This window comes from Trematomus bernacchii, unplaced genomic scaffold (genome assembly GCF_902827165.1).
Source record: "Trematomus bernacchii unplaced genomic scaffold, fTreBer1.1, whole genome shotgun sequence".
NCBI classification, from domain to species: domain Eukaryota; kingdom Metazoa; phylum Chordata; class Actinopteri; order Perciformes; family Nototheniidae; genus Trematomus; species Trematomus bernacchii.
The window spans coordinates 3,454,596-3,473,173 of NW_022988007.1; the positions used below are offsets into that span (position 1 = coordinate 3,454,596).

At 43.3% G+C, this 18,578-nt stretch overlaps 1 protein-coding gene across 2 annotated transcripts; it reads right to left on the minus strand.

Annotated features, from left to right (window-relative positions):
- Positions 1-373: 373 nt before the first annotated feature.
- On the minus strand, positions 374-18,175 carry hyou1 (hypoxia up-regulated 1). 2 transcript variants are annotated; one of them, XM_034117304.1, is made up of 24 exons: positions 17,990-18,175; positions 17,000-17,075; positions 16,674-16,767; positions 15,493-15,571; positions 15,172-15,326; positions 13,742-13,818; positions 13,481-13,662; positions 13,101-13,216; positions 12,281-12,467; positions 11,983-12,117; positions 7,395-7,477; positions 7,066-7,198; positions 6,639-6,823; positions 6,297-6,435; positions 5,951-6,008; positions 5,382-5,458; positions 5,063-5,287; positions 4,761-4,927; positions 4,586-4,673; positions 4,155-4,411; positions 3,982-4,066; positions 3,471-3,726; positions 3,261-3,368; positions 374-1,835 (listed from the first exon to the last, which is right to left on the minus strand). In XM_034117304.1, the coding sequence occupies exons 2-24, from the start codon at positions 17,067-17,069 to the stop codon at positions 1,786-1,788; spliced, it is 3,006 nt and encodes a 1,001-aa protein (XP_033973195.1). In that variant the 5' UTR covers positions 17,070-17,075; positions 17,990-18,175; the 3' UTR covers positions 374-1,785. The 2 variants fall into 2 exon arrangements, with proteins under 2 accessions (XP_033973195.1, XP_033973196.1); XM_034117305.1 differs by having other exon boundaries at positions 17,973-18,175.
- Positions 18,176-18,578: the final 403 nt, after the last annotated feature.

Sequence of the window (18,578 nt, forward strand, 5' to 3'; positions counted from 1 at the left end):
TTATTTTCTGTTCCAAAGTATTTATATTACTTATTCAATCAATGTTTGTTTTTACGTGTTGATACAGCTTCATGCTAACAGTTTGGACAGTGCTAACATGTCATTTAGTTTAAATGCATTCACAGCAGAGGGATTCCTTTAACCTTTCAAACTATTTCCCAATATGTTTAGCTATGAAAGCTACGAGGCAGATTTACAAAATGTGAAACACTACAAAGGTCAGGACTGATCTGATTTTAAAACATTTTAGGCTCTGTCAGTAGAAATCTAATCAACTACTAAGAGAGCAAAAATAATAAACAGTTTGCTTTCTGATTGAGGTACCATCAATAACCGTTTCAATCCATAAGCCAATGACATCATACACTAAGAATGAAAAACAAAAAGAGTTTTTATTAACAGTTTAGAAAGACAACATTGTTTGCATCTTCCATTCCTGACTTTGTTTTCTACGGTTCTCCCCTTCAAATAATCCACAGTGCTGCAAACAGACGCACCCCCAACCCCCAACCCCCACAAACGTTCCAGCGGAAAACAGACAACATCTGCACCACAGGGCATGTCCAGGTAAAGAATAGTGAGATACAAATGACCCCCCCCCCCTCTAAATTGTTTAGCAGCTTATGAAATGTTAAAGATGGAGTGCCCACTGTGCCTGGCACACAATCAAAGTTTCTGTTGGATCAGAAAGAACTCAACCACACCAGCAGAAAGATGGCACACATATAAGTAGAGTACACATACAGGAGCGGGAGCGGGAGCGGGGACCCAAACGGTCTGAACCTTGCACATTAAAGGAGAGGTTATCATGAATGTATTCAGTCACTAATTGGGAAAATAACAAACTCTGAATGAGCAGCAGGGGGCAGTAGATCTGAATGAGCTGCAGGGGGCAGTAGATCTGCCACCATCAGTAGTTCTGCTTTGAAACACGCTGGTCCACCATATGTTAATAGACGAGGCAGTTCTACCTGCATGTTATACCTAGTTTCCATGGTTATAGAATTGAGTCTTTCTTAATTGACAGCCACTCTTTAGCCCAGTTGGTAAATATATAATGACCTCCTATATTATACCATTAAACCATGAATATTTATGACAGATTCTTTAACCAAATGAAAATTCAACTGACTGCGCTACCACATAGTTTTAAATATACTGTAAGTGACTACAGTATAAATGGTACAAATAAATCTATAAATTATTTGGCCAAATACATTCTGGCTTGGAGCAAAAACATAAATTCTAAAGGACTATTAAGCAGCAGCTTAATAGTCAGTGATCACCACCACTCGGCCATGGAAAGAGCAGCTGCAGGTTTTAGACCAATACTAACCTCCCAGCTACAGAAACAGAATCAGTGCAGAGGACAAAGTAGGACAGGAAGTGTCCATTGAGGACAGACCGGAGAATACACACACACTCGGCCTGTCAAATGTCCGGATGGTCTCAACACGGCCCAACACGGCCCAGCACGGCCTCATCTCCTCTCCATCAGCAGTTTGTTGGACGTGAGGTGGTGCTTTGGACCTTCATCTGGGCTTTATTTTGGTTGTGCTGCTTCTTGGTGTTTGAGTGACGGTAGCTTATAGAATCCATGAGACGGAGGAGATGAGAGTACAGAAGAAGAAGGGGACAAGCTGAGTGGTCCCCAATCCTTATCTTCCAGCGGTTCAATAAACAAGGACAAAAGGACAAAATTAAACAAAAAACAAACAGAGTGAGAAGGAACGCGAACATTTATACACTATCAATAAATAAAGTGATTTTTCCCAGTTCCAGCTGTTATAATTCATCCTCTATGTGCTTCTCAGGCTGGGTCTTCTCTGTTGCTCCTGGAAATGAGAAGAGAGAGGGAAACATGAATACTGTGTTGGATTACATCAACTCACTTCAAGTGCTGGGTAACTCGAGCACATGTTTACGGATTCAATAAGACACACACAAAAAGCTGTTGCCATGGTGAAGCCTGTTAGCAGAGACATTTGCAGGCCTTGGTTGCAAGGTGAGGGAAAATCCAGAGCTGGTTTGTGGTCTGACTCTGACCAGCTTTGCTGGTGGTAAAACAACATCTGATCATGTCATCGAGGCATTCTCATCATTATTGAAATGCACCACACCAAACAATTTACATTTTCTACCACACCCGTCAGCTTTGTCTACATCACTTTCATTTACAACAAGGAGCAGTCTGCTGAGAGAGTCAGAAACAGAATGATGGGATAGCTTGTTCTAATGTAAAGCAAATGCTCATTTGGATGGGATGACAATGTGATTCAACCCTTTAATATAATAAATGACATCACATTGTTCTGCAGGTTTTATTACTATTCAACAGCTGGAACAACAGCAACACAAACTAGCATTCCAATTTGAAAACACTTTGGTTTTTGTTGTTATGGATCATCGTCTTAAAGGGACCAAACTCCCATGTTTTACTACCACTGGAAGTTGTTGGAGTATTACATATTTATGTCCATTCATAAATCAACCTTTTCATGTCAAAACGACGAGTGTTGTTGTACAGATCAACCTATGTACGAATGAAATAAATGATTGTTGAACTACAGTGCGTCTTCCTCCGGTTCACTCCGACTACAGACATGTGAGGAGTGGGTTCGAGTTAAGGTGAGGCTAGAGTCAGAGTGTCTAAATCCCTGTGGCAAGCCAAAAGCGTCCTCCACCTTTAGGTGCTTCTCCCAGAGATATCATCTAAAAGTGCTACATAGTGTCAGTTGAGGGAAGACATTCTAAAAGGAGCCGTATGTTACATTAATAGTTGACTGTACTATTCTGATTCACTCATCAGAAGGATGCTTACTTGCTCATGAAATGCTTCAAAAACGTTGTAGTACCACACTGCTGGTACTGCAGCGAATAAAACACCTATTACAAATGCGTAGTCTTTTGGTATATATCACAGGTATTATTCAACCAATACAAATCATTAACTTTGATTGGATATTCATGAATCCTTCATTATGGGAGTGGCAGATCTACAGTTCTGGAATTAAGCGTTTGAATGTTTGAGTAGGAGATGTAATAGTTGAGAAAGTGCAGTGGAAGAGTCCCTATCATGAGAATGAAGGTGAGCCTTCTGAAGAAAGCCCGGCTGAACACAGCAGCTTTAGAACAATAATGTGATCCGTTACAACAGTCCAGCAGAACTCTCATGCTCCGTTAGTGTCGGTGAGGAGTTGAGTGGTGAGGAGTTGACTAAAGCTCTCCGGCATCATCAGCTACAGGAATGGCAGACCGACCTGTGGTTGTTGATTCTTCTGTGGGCTGTGATTGGCTGTCCGAGTCTGTGTTTGTAGCGCTCTCCTCAGTGGGCGGGACTTCCCCTGGCTGTACCTCCTCTGGGCTTTCTGTATTTAAATTGAGCATTTTGAAGAAGACAACAAATATAAGTTGTTTTTCTAACGTCATAACAGTTGTAATTCTTTTTGGATAATACACGATTGACCCACCACTCTTTGAGTCTGCGCTCTCCTCTGTGGGGGGGATGACCTTCTCCTTGGTGGTGTTGTTGGCCTTGCTGCTTTTATCAGAGCTTGTGCTGTTCTTGGCTTTGGCTTTGGGCTTGGCAAACTTGGCCTTGTTGAGCAGGTAGTTGAGCTCCCGCTCCAGCAGGGACACTTTGGACTCGATGTCTTTTGACAAGAGGACGGGCCGTTCCTTTGGAGAGCGCTTCTCCTGCTCGGCTTCAGTCTCATTTTTCCACGTCTGCAGAAAACATTACACCTGTCAATTTACTCGATACAAGGAGAACTACTTAACCAACTATGACATTTTTTTATAATATATGTGTATATCTAAAAAGATGCATTATGAGAAATGTAGCATATGCCCCATACTAGAAAATACAAGCCTTGTACCGACACAGCTTTGACTTTTGTCTATTCCACTTTGAGCAAAATAAATTAGGAGGACGACCATCCTCCCAAGTGTGATGAAAACATTGATACATTCCCCACATACCATTGTTTCGTTGATCACTTTTTCTAACAAATTCAGCTCCACTTCAGTGAAGATCTGGTCATCCTCTGGAATCAGTTTGGCACTCCTTTGAAGAAAACAAAAAAAATGTGGTCAATAACAAAGTCCCTCGCCTCTACGAAGTCCTAACATCTCCAGCAGCCTCCTCCACTCACCTCAGGAAGAAGCTGGAGGTGTTGAGTCTGCTGTTCAGGGCGGCCAGGCGCTCGGGCCACCTGCGGCGCTCCTCAACCTTGAAGAACATGTCCTTACACAGGCTCCTCAGCTGGGACAGTTGCTCCCTCAGCTGCTTGTTGGAGGCAGCGTAGCCCTCCTCATCCATCCACTCAGACGCCTCGCTCAGCTTGCTGGAGATCTGCTCCTTCTCCTCCTCCGTCACCACCAACTGGTAATCCTCCTGGTACAGCTTGTCCTGGAGGAACAATGAGTGTTTGTGGGGGAGGCCCAGGTGATGTTGTGCCATGTGGTTGTTCTTAAGATTAAAGGATTTTAAATCTAGGACACTGGTGACTCAAATTTCTTGAAAACCAAATTGGATAGGAAATAAAGCTGACGATAAAACTACGGTTAAGCATTAGTTGCTTACCTGTGTCTCAAAGATAAAAGCTTCCAGACTGTTGAGGGACTTCTCCCTCTCCTGTTTGGCCAGGTCTCTGTCTGTCAGATCCTGCAACCTGTGAACATGCAAAGACTCATTTCAGCCAACTAACAGAGAACCCAGAGAACACGAGAAAGAAGAAAAAAGAAAGTAGCTGCTTTACTTCTTCTTAGAGGAGGCTACATCCTCTGCAGTCGGGTCAAGGATGTCGTTGGTGATGAGTTCCGCTGTGACGTCTTCAGAGATCTTGCTCTTTTTCTGAGGTTTTGCCTTCCTCTCAGCTTCCTTCTCTGCCTCCGTGTTCTCAGCTTTCTCTCCATCCTTTTCCTCCTTTACCAGCAAAAATGGGTTTGTTTTTTTAATACAAAGACTTTAGAGGCCAGGTCTTTTTTGGATAAAGTTAGTTTCTCATTTACTAATCAATATTTCAAACTAAATGTTCCTCAGGGCTGTCAGAGGTCTTACCGGAGCATCAGTCTGGCTGCTCGCCTCCTCTGTCTTCTCCTGACCTTTCTCTTCAGCGGAACTCTTCTCAGAGTTGTCCTGCTTCTCCTCGGCCTCGTCCTCCTTGTCTTCCTTGTCTTCCTTGTCCTCCTTGCCCTCCTTGTCCTCCTTGTCCTCCTTGTCCTCCTTGTCCTCCTTGCCCTCCTTGCCCTCCTTGTCAGACTCTGGAGGCACTTCCTCCTCGTCCTGAACAGGAGAAATCAGGAAACAATGTGAGCTACCACCTCAGCATACTGTACTTGATGAACAAACATATCAACTTTGTGATGATTTGAATTACCTGGACAGGTTCTGTCACATTTGCGGCAGGTTCTGAGGATCCTCCTCCAAACAAGGTGGAAATAGTGTTTCCCAGTTCTGAAACCGAGTTGGCTCAGTTAGTTATATTAAGTTCCATAAACTAAAGTACAGGCTGTAAAATTGAGAACTTTAAAAAAAAGTATTTTAGTATTAGCAATCAACAAGCCAAAAACATTTTTGTTTGTATTTCTGGTGGACAAGAATGGCAGTTAGCAGTTAGTAAACAGTGAAAATATTAAAAAAGTAACTTATTTTTCACGTGTTACAGTCCCTCTTTCAAACAAAGGCTGTTTTTTGCTGTAACAAGGACTAACAAAGACACTTCTGATGAGTTGAATTCGTTTTTGTCGAGTTTTAAAGTTTTTTTACGATAACATTTTTGTCCGTATAGTCTGGAGTCTTTAAGGAGAGCATATTTTGTATGTTGTTAACTAAAATAATTGTCCAAATCCTTTAAATTGAATTATGATATATATAATTCCTTAAACATGCCTCAAAGAGCATTGTGGCAGCAAAAATCTACATGACTACATAACGCTCAGAACCTACTAGTTAATGTCGATTCCTCCTCTTTCTCCTCCACAATAGTTTCAAACACAGACTCCACCTGTGGATGACAAAAATACAACATTCATTTCACTGAAACAAATCAAATATACTTTTGGTTTCTATTCTGCGATTATCAATCAAACAAAACAATAGTTGATTGGAAATGTATCCCTCTATAATTGAGCTCCAGCCATGATATTCTGCTGTGTGCAGTATGAGGAGTGGCTCTTCATTGTTCAGCACACTGTACATGTATTGTTATTTGGAAGACATCACAGGAGGTAGAACATGTGTCCTGCTCACAGTGAGCAGCTGCTGTTTGGATGTTCAGAAGAGGGAGACTGACCCGGTCCAGCAGCAGCACCCCGCTCTCATCCATGTTGAAATGGGCTTTGATGCCTTTGGACTCTGCGTCTGCATTCTTCTGGAAGCTGTTGCCTACTCCAGACAGCTTGACCGTGGTCAGGTTCAGAGAGCCAAACACGCTGCGAAACACCAGCAAAACATTCAAAACCCTGAAGGCATCATACATCTGAGCTTCTTTGAATGCTTTTAAAGTACAGTGAGGTTCCACAACACGACGACATGATGTAAACTTTGGTTCCGTCTATCTGCACTGCTGAAGTGATCACATGTCTGTGTGGAAGAGAACATCATCACAGAGCTCTAAAGCATTTAGCCAACTAACCTGAGGTCTTCCTGACTCAGGTAGCTCAGGTCGCCGTAGTTGATGTAGAAAGCAAAGTCATCGCTGTAGCGGTTGAATGTGATGACCTTGCGCTGGGGGTAGGGCGCCATCCTCTGGAAGAGGATACGTTTGTTGTGTTTAAGGGTCTTGATACCCTCCTCCTCTGACTCACGGGTGAACTCCACCTGATGGTACCAAATACATGTGGTTAGTGTTTCCATGGATTGTATTTAGGATTTTAATATCACATCCTATTTGGATTTTAGTCCTGTACTAAAAGAACAGGCAACAGTGTGAAAAACGTGCTGAAAAACACCTTCGTTAAAGGAGTTCAAACACATGCCCACCAGTTACCAAACAAGGATTCATATTTTTCATCATCAGCAAAGCCACAGGACAGGATGAACGAGGCAGTGAACGAGCTGACCTGGATGGGGAAGACGGCTGCGTCCCGGACCAGGAAGGGTTTGACCTTGAAGGCCTTGCTGAGGGCAGCAGCCTGGTACACCGCTCCCATGGCTGCTGCTTCGTCTGCGTTGATGTTCTTCGCCAGATCCTCTCTGCACGGCAGAATACACAAACCACAGCTTCTCAATACAACCAAAGTTAAACTCAACTCTCTCTAACAATCAGAATCAAGATGAATTCCAAGATTTGGTGGAAATGTGAAGGAAATCAAGTTGTGGAAAAATAAAGTTCATCAATCATGTTCACTTTGAAAGTGGAAGTGATTGAATGGGAGTGGACAGTACTCACTTCCCCACGGCTTTGAGCAGCACTTCCTGAACCTTGGGGACGCGGGTGGCGCCGCCTACTAAAATCACCTGCTCAATGTCCTCCTGTTGAAAGAAATATAAAAACTCACTCAACATCTGTTCAAACTCACTGCTCAATATTTCCCATCAAATTAAAAAGAACATCAGTCCACACCTTAAGATGGTAAGAGACCTTAATGTCAAAATGAGTTCTGCTTTTGACTTTTGACATATGCCCCTTTCACTCCAACGCGGTTCCAGGGCCGGTTCGGAGCTAGATCCTGAAAAGCACCGTTTTTTCCTGTTCACACCGCAGCGAAGCCGCCTCTAAGCTCCAGAATCCGGTTCGTTTCAAGCACCAAAAAATTGTCGGTCTAGAACATAGACTGTATATATAAATGGACGTAGTGGCCGTGACGTCACCCATAGGATTCTGCAGAGTTGCCGAGAAGCCTAAAGTAGGCGGTGTCAGCCACTAACGGCTCGACAGTGACGTCAGAGTCTAACTCCCACCTGCTCCAGCCTGATCCAAATAAGGGCAAAGAGGGGGAGCCGAGGCGGAACTTCCTGCCACCGAGCTGGAAGTTCCAGAGCTAGCTGAGGCTACCAAGCTAAGCTAACATGCTCAGCAGTGCGGCTCTGTGATGCTAGCCGGCTAACCTACGTCTGTTGCTCCCAGTCTGCACATTTTACGTTGCTTAAAGGTAGGGTAGGTAAGTTTGAGAAACCGGCTCGAGATCGCTAGAATTTGAAAATACACAACCAGAAAAAATCTGCCACTTCCTTATAGAGCCCCTCCTCCAACACACACATGACCAATGAGGGCACGAGATAAGTTTGTGCACAGATGGAAGGCTGACAGGCAGGTAGGCCATCCAGTTATTTTAGCCGGGCCGGCTAAAATGATTGGTCGTGCTTTTTACAGTACTACGGCTTCCACAGATGACATTTTTTATGGATTTTTTGTCAAAGCACTTCAGATATTCATTGCTATCGGGATGTTAAGAGCATTCCATGGAATATAACAAAAAGTGTATCTCGAGCCGGTTTCTCAAACGTACCTACCCCACCTTTAAGGTAAGTAAACATGAAACTATTCAGCAAAACGATCAATAATAATCTAAGGTATTGAGTTTTTGGGATAATACTTGCATACAAATCTTAAAATGCCTACTAGCAGAGAGACAGAAAGCTAGAAGCAGCAGTCACTGCAGAGACCTGTCACTCAAGGTGACCACGCCCTAATATAATTCCAAAACTTTAAGACCTAATATAACTAAAAAGGTTGCGTTATAAAACAATTCACCCCCCACATAGTAGTCATGAAGGGGGAATCTATCTATACAGAGAATATGGTTTTTTGAACCACGATGTAAACATGTTTATTTCTGCTGTAAAGTTGGTCATTTTTAACATGGGGGTCTAAGGAAAATGCTCCCTTCTGCAGACTGCTCCTACTGGCCACTAGATGAACTGCAGTTTGAGGCACTTCCTTATTGGCCTCCCGGCTCTGCCCCAGAGTTTGCCGCTTGGTCTAGAACAGGGGTCGGCAACCCCTGGCATGCGGGACCGTAACCAGTGGCACACTAGGAATAAGTGGAATAAGTGTACAAAATATTTATTTTATTTTCGGATCCTGAACGAGACGGCCGCCAGAGCGCGTCTCCCCGTTACCTGCAGAAGGAAGCCATGCACGCAACGCAGCCCCACTCTCTTTAACTCCAGGCGACTTTCTGCCGCTTTCCTCCGTAATGCAGTGCTGATAGTTTCATCACAGAGGAAAGCACTTCACAAATTGCAGTACCCATAAGGAGCTGTACAAATGCCCCAGTTTTTGCGTGGCGATCGATATCGGCCGATACTCACTCTCTGCCGATCGATCGGTGCTCTCTAAAAAGGCCGATCGCGAGACGTAACATACATGACACTTTTCTCTGTGTGCGTCAAAACAAGCTCGCCAAAATGGCTTCACCAGTCTGGCAGTATTTTAAGGTGTCCGAAAATGACAATAAAATAGCGGTGCAACGTGTGTGAAGCAGAAATCCTGCAGCTCCACCCGCTGTGACGGACCGGTGAGCGGAGCAAAACACAAGAGTTAGACCTAACATACTTAGCTATTTTATCTACCTTTGGAACTAGTTATAAATATATTTATTCTTCACTGTCACTCATTACTGGATCAGTGAGCTGCATGAGATACTGACAGGCTGTCAGGAGAGAGAGAGAGGGGGAGAGAGGAAAAGAGAGCGCTTCCGCTCATTTCTCCCGTGTTATTATCCAAAGTTAATGTAAACTTGAATAATGTAGGCTACTTCATTTGAATGTAACAATTATGTTGGTTGTTGTTTGTGGAAGCGCCAGTGAATGAGCCCCATTAACTGAGTTTTAAACATCACTTTTCACGAGTGTTTTCGTCGAGCTCTTCAAAACCACCCGCCCCCCCCCCCCCCCCGCAGCTATCGGATGGAATCAATACATGGGCTGCACAGGTTGTCATGTCCGACTATCACAAGTAGAATCATAATGAAAAATACGCCGGTAAAATGTGCCTGTAGAAAACGGCTTATGCCACAATAGGATAGCAACAACAAGTAGTCAAGATAGTCAGTTTAGCTTCGGTTGCTATGCCAACATCACCCATTTTATACCAGAGAAACTTTCATAACAGCGTTGTGATGCCAAACAGCGTCAATTCAGACTGACACACATTCACTTAAGGGGAACTGGGGATATGTATCAGCTGCTTGTGTGACAGTCAGACAGTGAATACTTTAGAGCCGTGTGAGCTAACCCGGAGCTAACGGGAGAATAAACTCCCGTGGAAGAGCAGCCAGCACTGCAGCGGTCGGTAAATGCCGCTGAAACACATTAATAAACAATGAACCACGGCACTCTGGAGAAAAGTATAAGGTTGGAGAAGTCGTTATTTAATTTAATCTGGCTTCGTATGATTAAAAGCAACACGATCATCGACCCGACGCAGTCCCCCGTTGTTGTGAGCTCCGTTGGGGAGAAAATCAGCGATGTAAACGGTGACGTCATGACCCAGCAGCGGCAGCACCAGTCGGGCTCTGGGCGGTGTGAACAAAACGGGGGCTGAAAAGAAGAACCGGTTCAGAACCAGAAAAGCTCTAGAGGAGCTACAACGGGAACCGCGTTGGTGTGAAAGGGGCATTAGACATCTACATACTTTTTTTGGTGAACATTTATCTTCTATTAGTTTTGACCTACTTTGCAAAGGAAAACATACAAATCGGGAATACTTGCCTAATAAGCACAATCTCCCCTAAATGGAATAAAAAATTCTATATATAGAGTGAAAGAGAAGTAATGCGTGTTACATGACACCATCAGCTCAAACAACCCAGTACCCAGCCCATACCTGGGTTTGGTCCTTTGTACACAGATACAAGAATACAACCATTTGTCAAGTTTTTCTTGCAGCCAATCACTACAACTGCTCTTCAAATGAATGCATCACGCCATTGGCCCACTGTTGCTGCAGTGACATCACACAGTCTGGTGGGCAAGTGGAGCAACCAAAGCTCTCAAAAGCACAGCTAGACTACACACCTAATTCAGGACAAAACTGTGAATACAAGTACACAGTGTTTTGTACAGTTATTTTATAAATATTCACATAGAATATTTAGAAAATAATTTGAACTTTGAAAATGTATTCAATAAAGTCATTCACATAGGGGGGGGACGGTTGGGGCATTTTATTGAATGCAATGATTTAATTCACAGAATGTGTATCAAATGGACAAAGGGAAAGTTTTTCTCTGGTGAACTTAAATAAAAGTATGACACGTGTCGAACCAGCTGGTTTAGGGACACCAGAAATGGCTTGAAACCAATGTGGTCCAGTATGTTGTTGAACACCAGTGTGATGTGAAACACATCTTTTGTTGAGCAGGTAATGTTCTTTCATGACAGTTTGATGTGTGATCTACGTGTCAATAAAACAGCGGTTGCTAAGAGACGGCTAAATGAGACTACTATATCAAACCTCCCATTTTTAGGTAAAATAATTGAAAAAGTTATTTTTCAACAGTTGAGTAATTTCTCGCATTTAAATAACTATTTTTGATGTGTTCCAGTCAGGATTTCGTCCAAACCACAGCACTGAGACTGCTCTTGTAAAGGTCTTCAATGACATCCACTTAAACACAGACAGTGGTAGAACGTCAGTTAGTATTATTAGATCTCAGCGCTGCGTTTGACACTGTTGACCACAACATATTACTAGACCGACTGGGACTTTCGGCAACAGTTCTAAATTGGTTTGAATCCTACTTAGGTAAATACACATCTGAGTTGACAAATATGACATGTGGGGTTCCTCAAGGCTCCATCTTGGGGCCTCTTCTCTTCTGGCCATTGCATTAACACTTCAAAAATCATAAAGTGATATTAATATGTGCAGAATATCCTGCTGAACAAAACATACAAGTATCTTAAATGTGCGTTTGCCCCAGAGCCTACAAAAATACATCATTACTGCATCACTCTATTGTAGGCTTATGTGGTATTCAGTTATTTTCCTATTCTTATTCTATGCATCCGCTGCGACCCACTATACTGACCAGGTTCATCTCTGCGGTGCTGAGGGCGTCCTGCACCGGGCCCGGCACTCTGTCGAACAGATCCGCACACAGATCTTCAAAGTCCGTCCTGGTCACCTTAGATTTGAAGTCAATGTCATCCATTAACCCTTCCACCTGAGTGAAGAAAGAAAACACTATTTCATCTTCACGTATTGGTATCAAATAAAGTCAACATGTCATGCAATTTACTCGGGTGTGAGATGTTTTTTATTTATTTTAGGTGCTGCAGACAGATCAGCTGTTTGCTTTAAGAGTGCCGGATGGACCCTGCACTCACCTGGGACATGAAGTCCACGTTGGCACTCAGCACCGTCTTCAGCCTCTGGGCCTCTTTGAGGAGCTTGGCCATGGCCCGGTGGTTCTCCCTCACGTCCTTCTTTGTCTTCTTCTGCTCATTGAACAGTTTAGCCAGGTGGTCCCGGAGTCGCAGGTCCATCTCAAAGCCCCCCAACCCGCGGTCAAACCTGCAGCCAGAACAAGAGAAGCAGGCCTTAGAATATATCGAAGAATGTGGTTTCCTCAAAATGTTTAGAAAATTGTTGGTAATTAAACACCAGTATTGTGGATATAATCACTAAGTGGGTAAAGGCATAGAATAGAACAGTTAGTAGAGTTCAGGCAATCCAAACATGTCACTGTCAGGCAGCTTTTAAAACCAGAAAAACATTTATGCTATGTTGTGAAATTCTAAATCTGGGACAATATTTAGTCCCATATCACAATATCAACACAACAGCAATATACAGACCAACCCTACCCTCACCCCTCAGCCAATCACAAACCCTCCCCTCCGTCCACACAGCTCTGTGGCTGTGGAGCATCTTTAGGATCTATCCGCTGCAGAAGATCTCTGGTTATGAGACGTAGCTGGCTCACTGTGTAGTTGCTACTTCAGTTATTGGGTCAATACAATACATTTACAATGCATCTACAATAGAGTGTATTTATTTACAGCAGCCTGCAGTTGGCTGAACTCCACTGTCAGAGAGTTTCTACTGATAATGCTATTATTCAATATTGTGCATGTTCTCCCCAGTCTTGAAAAGGATTAATAAGACAAAGCAGATGGAATAGAGGAGTGTGTGGTTGTGACTGACCCGACCCCTCTGATCTGCAGCTGGGGCTGGGTGCCCGCCTCCTTGGTCTTCACGGTCTGGTACGTGACGATGGTGGCCGTGGTGCTCCCTGAGCCCATATCATAAAACATGATGTTCTGAAACAGAAACAGGTCACTCATCAGTCGGCTTGTTATGCGCCACAGTGACACACACTCAAAGACACATGAGGATAAAGCGGTCAAAATGCTCTATTTGTTATTGTCTCTCTTTCAAAGACCAAATCAGGCTTTGATTAACACTTAAAAGTGATTAGATACATTCATTGTTAGCTTGAGGCTGCACATGGGATTTGTTGACAATAATAAATATCACCAGACCAATTAATAACCATGAATTTGGAAGTAATGCCGACTGTGCACCTTGACTGTATTGTCGATATCTTTCCTCCTGAACACTCCGTAGTTCAGGGCCACGGCGGTGTTGTCGTTGATGAGCTGCAGAACCTTGAGGCCGGCCATCTGCGCCGCCTGCAGCACGGCCCGCCGCTCCGCCTGGTTGAAGAAGGCCGGGACCGTGATCACTGCGTCTTTCACCGGTTGTTCTGTTTGTGGAGGAAGACAAAGCTAGGGAATATGCCTCACATTAAAACAGTGATGATCTTCTGCATCGTGCAAACTGACCTGCAAAGTCCTGAGCCAGACCCCGGGAATAGTTGAGCATCATCCCCAGCAGCTCCTCAGGAGTGAACTGCGTTTCTCTGACAAGAAAACGAGGAGAAAGACAGATTAGAGGCCCCAAAGCAGTGTTGTGTTTATCTTTATAACCTATTGATGTTTCTATGACAACTGCTATAGTGCTTCTAAGGATAGCTACAGTATCTCACCATCAGTCATGTTTTTAGAAATGAGCTGTAATAATAAGAATAATCATTCAGCAGTATGAAAAAAAGTTGCTCCAGAGGTGAAAATTATATGAGGCATCTACACAGGGGTCGGCAACCTTTTTGATATGAAGTGCCATTCTAAAAAAAATGTTTTATCAGCGTGCCGACGATCGTGAATTATCAACGGGGGGGGGGGGGGGGGGTTTGAAGAGCTCGACGAAAACACTCGTGAAAAGTGATGTTTAAAACTCAGTTAATGGGGCTCATTCACTGGCGCTTCCACAAACAACAACCAACATAATTGTTACATTCAAATGAAGTAGCCTACATTATTCAAGTTTACATTCACTTTGGATAATAACACGGGAGAAATGAGCGGAAGCGCTCTCTTTTCCTCTCTCCTGACAGCCTGTCAGTATCTCATGCAGCTCACTGATCCAGTAATGAGTGACAGTGAAGAATAAATATATGTATAACTAGTTCCAAAGGTAGATAAAATAGCGTGTGTTTGCTCCGCTCACCGGTCCGTCACAGCGGGTGGAGCTGCAGGATTTCTGCTTCACACACGTTGCAAACCGCCATTTTATTGTCATTTTCGGACACCTTAAAATACTGCCAGACTGGTGAAGCGATTTTGGCGAGCTTGTTTTGCAGCACACAGAGAAAAGTGTCATGTATGTTACGTCTCGCGATCGGCCTTTTTAGAGAGCACCGATCGATCGGCAGAGAGTGAGTATCGGCCGATATCGATCGCCACGCAAAAACTGCGGCATTTTTACAGCTCCTTATGGGTACTGCAATTTGTGAAGTGCTTTCCTCTGTGATGAAACTATCAGCACTGCATTACGGAGGAAAGCGGCAGAAAGTCGCCTGGAGTTAAAGAGAGTGGGGCTGCGTTGCGTGCATGGCTTCCTTCTGCAGGTAACGGGGAGACGCGCTCTGGCGGCCGTCTCGTTCAGGATCCGAAAATAAAATAAATATTTTGCACTTATTCCACTTATTCCTAGTGTGCCACTGGTTACGGTGCCGCACGCGTGCCAGGGGTTGCCGACCCCTGCTGTAGTGTCACAGAGGTATCAGCCCATTACTGTCGACTTCATGATGAACAGACCACTAGTGAGGTCAGGGGATTATCCCCTAAACACTTCTAAATGCTAAATAATACAAATTAATAGACACAATATTTATTGTATGAAGGAGCTTTGGATAAATGTGGCACACACTCACTCTGAGTTTTTAAAGTACACGGTGCCTCTCACTGGGTGCTCCAGCAGCTGGTGCTCAGGGAAACGTTTCTGGTAGAGCGCTACCTGGAGGTTATTGTGCTTTTTTCCCAGGAGACTTTGGAGGTGTCTATACACAGTTTTAGGGGTCTTCACAGACTGAAATGTAGCAATATATTAGCATTAATAGCAAGCAAGGAAAAAGACATATCATTCAGAGATCATTTCATTTACTTAACTATGCACTGTTATTGCAAGTGTGATTCAGCAGAGGAAGCTGATATTTTATCAAACTCAATTCAGGACATTTGAGAAGAAGTCGTACCACTCCTAGTGCACTGTCTCCCAAAAGTCTTTCATTTTCCTTCAGACATACAGCAATGGGGGTTTTCCTCCGCGACTCCCTGAAGAAAAGCACAGCAGAGAAAATGTTTAACACTTTAATGTCATTTCCTGATGGATTTGTTTCACTCTCTCTTGTATTCTGATCATCTCTGGGAACATCCATTTAAATTGCACCAGTGCAAGGAAAACATATGATGGAAAGAAAGGGGGCTACCTTTTTTAAGTATTGTCAGTTTTGGAACACAGACACACACTTTAGTTTTCCTCCATACATTACACACATGGGTACTGAACAATCACACATATGTGATGACAACTGACCAGCTGTCAGTTAACAGCCTTTATACGGAGTGTGTGTGTCTGCTGTTACAGTTATCCTCAGAGCAGCAAACACACACCCTGCATTCTAACTTATGCTTTGTACAGTGTCTGGTATGCCAGCACAGGGACCTTTTCCAATGCATATATTGTATTTATTTATTATTTGCATCTATTTATTTATATTCTGATGAAAAAAATGATATTATCCAGGACATGATTATAGTTTTTTTTGGAAACTATTTATAAAAAGGCATAATGTTTCAGATCAAATTAAAACTTTACAATTCAAACCCGACGCTGTGGAATTATCTGATTCACATGTGACTGAATAGAGATGAAGATAAATAAAAAAATGTTGTTGTGAGCAGTGGGTTTCTTGCTGACAAACTCTCCAACTCTCTCCGAGTGTATTTATATACATTATTTAAGTTAACAGGAGAAACAGCAGAAGTAAATAACATCATTTCTTACTTTTAACGACATGATTAATCAGAACAGAAATGCAGTTAACAACTTGGAGGTGAGTTTAATCTGTTATCTGTCTTCACTGCGGTTTGAAACTGCAGTGATGTTGAAATGTTTCCTATCAGTAACTGGGGGGCGGGTCAGCCGGTAAAATACTTCTGTGAAGAACACTCAAGTCTCAAGGCAGAAATAAAAGCTCTAAGACCGTCTCAAAGATTGCGCATCAGAATGAAGTCCGAATCAACAGAGGATCAAGGAGCCAGGAATTGTCCAATAACAGACTTGGCATGCACCCTGTGAATTTGGAAATAGAAAACTTTGTGTGGGAAAGCAAAGTATTTACTCGTTCTGTACCAGGTTCATAAAAGCACTCACTTGTTGAGGACAATCTCCATTGGCACACCAGGTTTCACTATCGCGACTTTCATCCACTCACTGCCCAGGTCCACCGACATGACAGCTACTGTCCCTGCAACACAAAGACATGTGTAACATAACGCTGGCACACCACAGACTCTGAGGGACACATTGTTTAGCCAAGTTATCTATATTTCTAAATAATTCACAATTATAGTTGTAATCAGTGTTGGAAAACGAGTCAGTTTGTCCAGACCAGTTCAGCCTCTAACAGCACTGCTCACACTACGAGGAGGGCTTCATGTCAGAGTAAGATTTCTGTGTATGTTGATGGTTCATGTTACCTGCTCCAGAAGGCAACATTGCCAGAACAAGGCAGACGAGAACAACCAGTGGCAGCTTCCTCCCTCCCATGGTGAGCTGGAAAGATGTACAAACATTTACTTTTTTTAATTTACATTTTCATCTTAATGAATATTCATTACAGGTCTTTACTCATCTAACCTTGACTATATTTACAGAATATGTTAAAAGCTCATCACACACCAACACCTTTATTCCCCTGATCCTCTGTGTCCATGCACTGTACAGTCGCTTTTCATTCGCTGTGGTTGCACTTTCATTCATCATGTGGAAGCAGGTGCTAACCTCACATAGGTAATAATAATAAGATGATGATCTACTAGAAAAGCCAAACCTGTGCAGGTAGAAACTGGAATAATGACACTCTGATAATGTTCACTGCTAATGTTTCCTCATGGTTCTTTGGTGCTAATTTGGCTGTGACTCAGGTCCAGCTGGATCAGTGAGACACTGCCACTGGTCTCTGCCCAAGGCGATGCAAAGCCGTTCATGACCTGATCACACAGCTGTGGACACTTCCAAACACGTGGTATTAATATTGTTACTAAAGCTTTAATAATTACAAGTTTGGGTTTCGTTTTTAATCAAACAAATGCATGCCGATACAGAGCTTCAGATTGAGATTGGGCAGAAGAACAACCAGAGACGCAGTGACGCATGCATACATAACTCAAACCCTCATTATTACTATTACTAAGTCAAAAAATAAAGAAAAACGTCTGGTCTTTTAGATGGTCATCATCTGGATAAAAGGGCTAGTTGTAGGAGAAGTCGCAGATGTAGACTAGCTTAAGGGCCAAATTGGACACAACTGTTAGCCTTTCCCCGTTAACCGTTAACCTGGACCATTTTTGGAGGTGCTGTGGAGAAGATAACCAGCTTTAACACGAGTTGACAGCTACACATAGCTAGCTAACTGTCTGGCCCCATCAGTAGAAAGCATGATGGACTCACTCTGTTCCCGGGCTCACCTTCTCTCTGCCGGCACTGATGCAGGGGCTCTCCGGGGGGTTCTGGGATCAGTGTTCCTGGTCTAGCCTTGATTCAGTGCGTCTTTGTTGTCACACTTGACCGTTTTTAGTTCCCCTTATCACCGGCTCATTCTCAGCAGTCGGGCCCGGAACGCGGCGTCACCTCATTGGATCCACCGAAGCCGCTGCTGCTGCCGGAACAACTACCGTCAGGCTAACATCAACCGAACACACTGTTTCCGGTCAGGCTTCCAGCGCAAAACAGCCAGCAGACTCACATACGGATACGTTTTTGCACATGACTCCCAAAGCTATTTTTCAATGGTTACGTTTATGAAACTTTAATTCAGATTTAAATGGGGATTTTTGGAACTACGTGGTTAAAAACACAAAAAAATACTATAGATGTCACTCCATCTGAATTAATAGTATTGCATTCCTAAATATAAGGTTATCTAAACTGGAGGAATGCGTACAGTGCGGTAGTTGCCCGTGTACTACATGATATTTCACTATTACAGCGCAACTGCAGCGCGCTCACGAGTGTTTGATTTCTTGTGCTATCTCGAAATATATGTGCTCTTATTTT

Excerpts from the sequence above, each read along its gene's own strand:
- hyou1 (XM_034117304.1), bottom strand. The coding sequence starts at position 17,069 with ATGGGAGGGAGGAAGCTGCCACTGGTTGTTCTCGTCTGCCTTGTTCTG. Across the intron at positions 15,572-16,673 it reads ATGGAGATTGTCCTCAACAA|GGAGTCGCGGAGGAAAACCC; the intron begins GTGAGTGCTTTT and ends GCTTTTCTTCAG. Across the intron at positions 15,327-15,492 it reads GAGACAGTGCACTAGGAGTG|TCTGTGAAGACCCCTAAAAC; the intron begins GTACGACTTCTT and ends GCTACATTTCAG.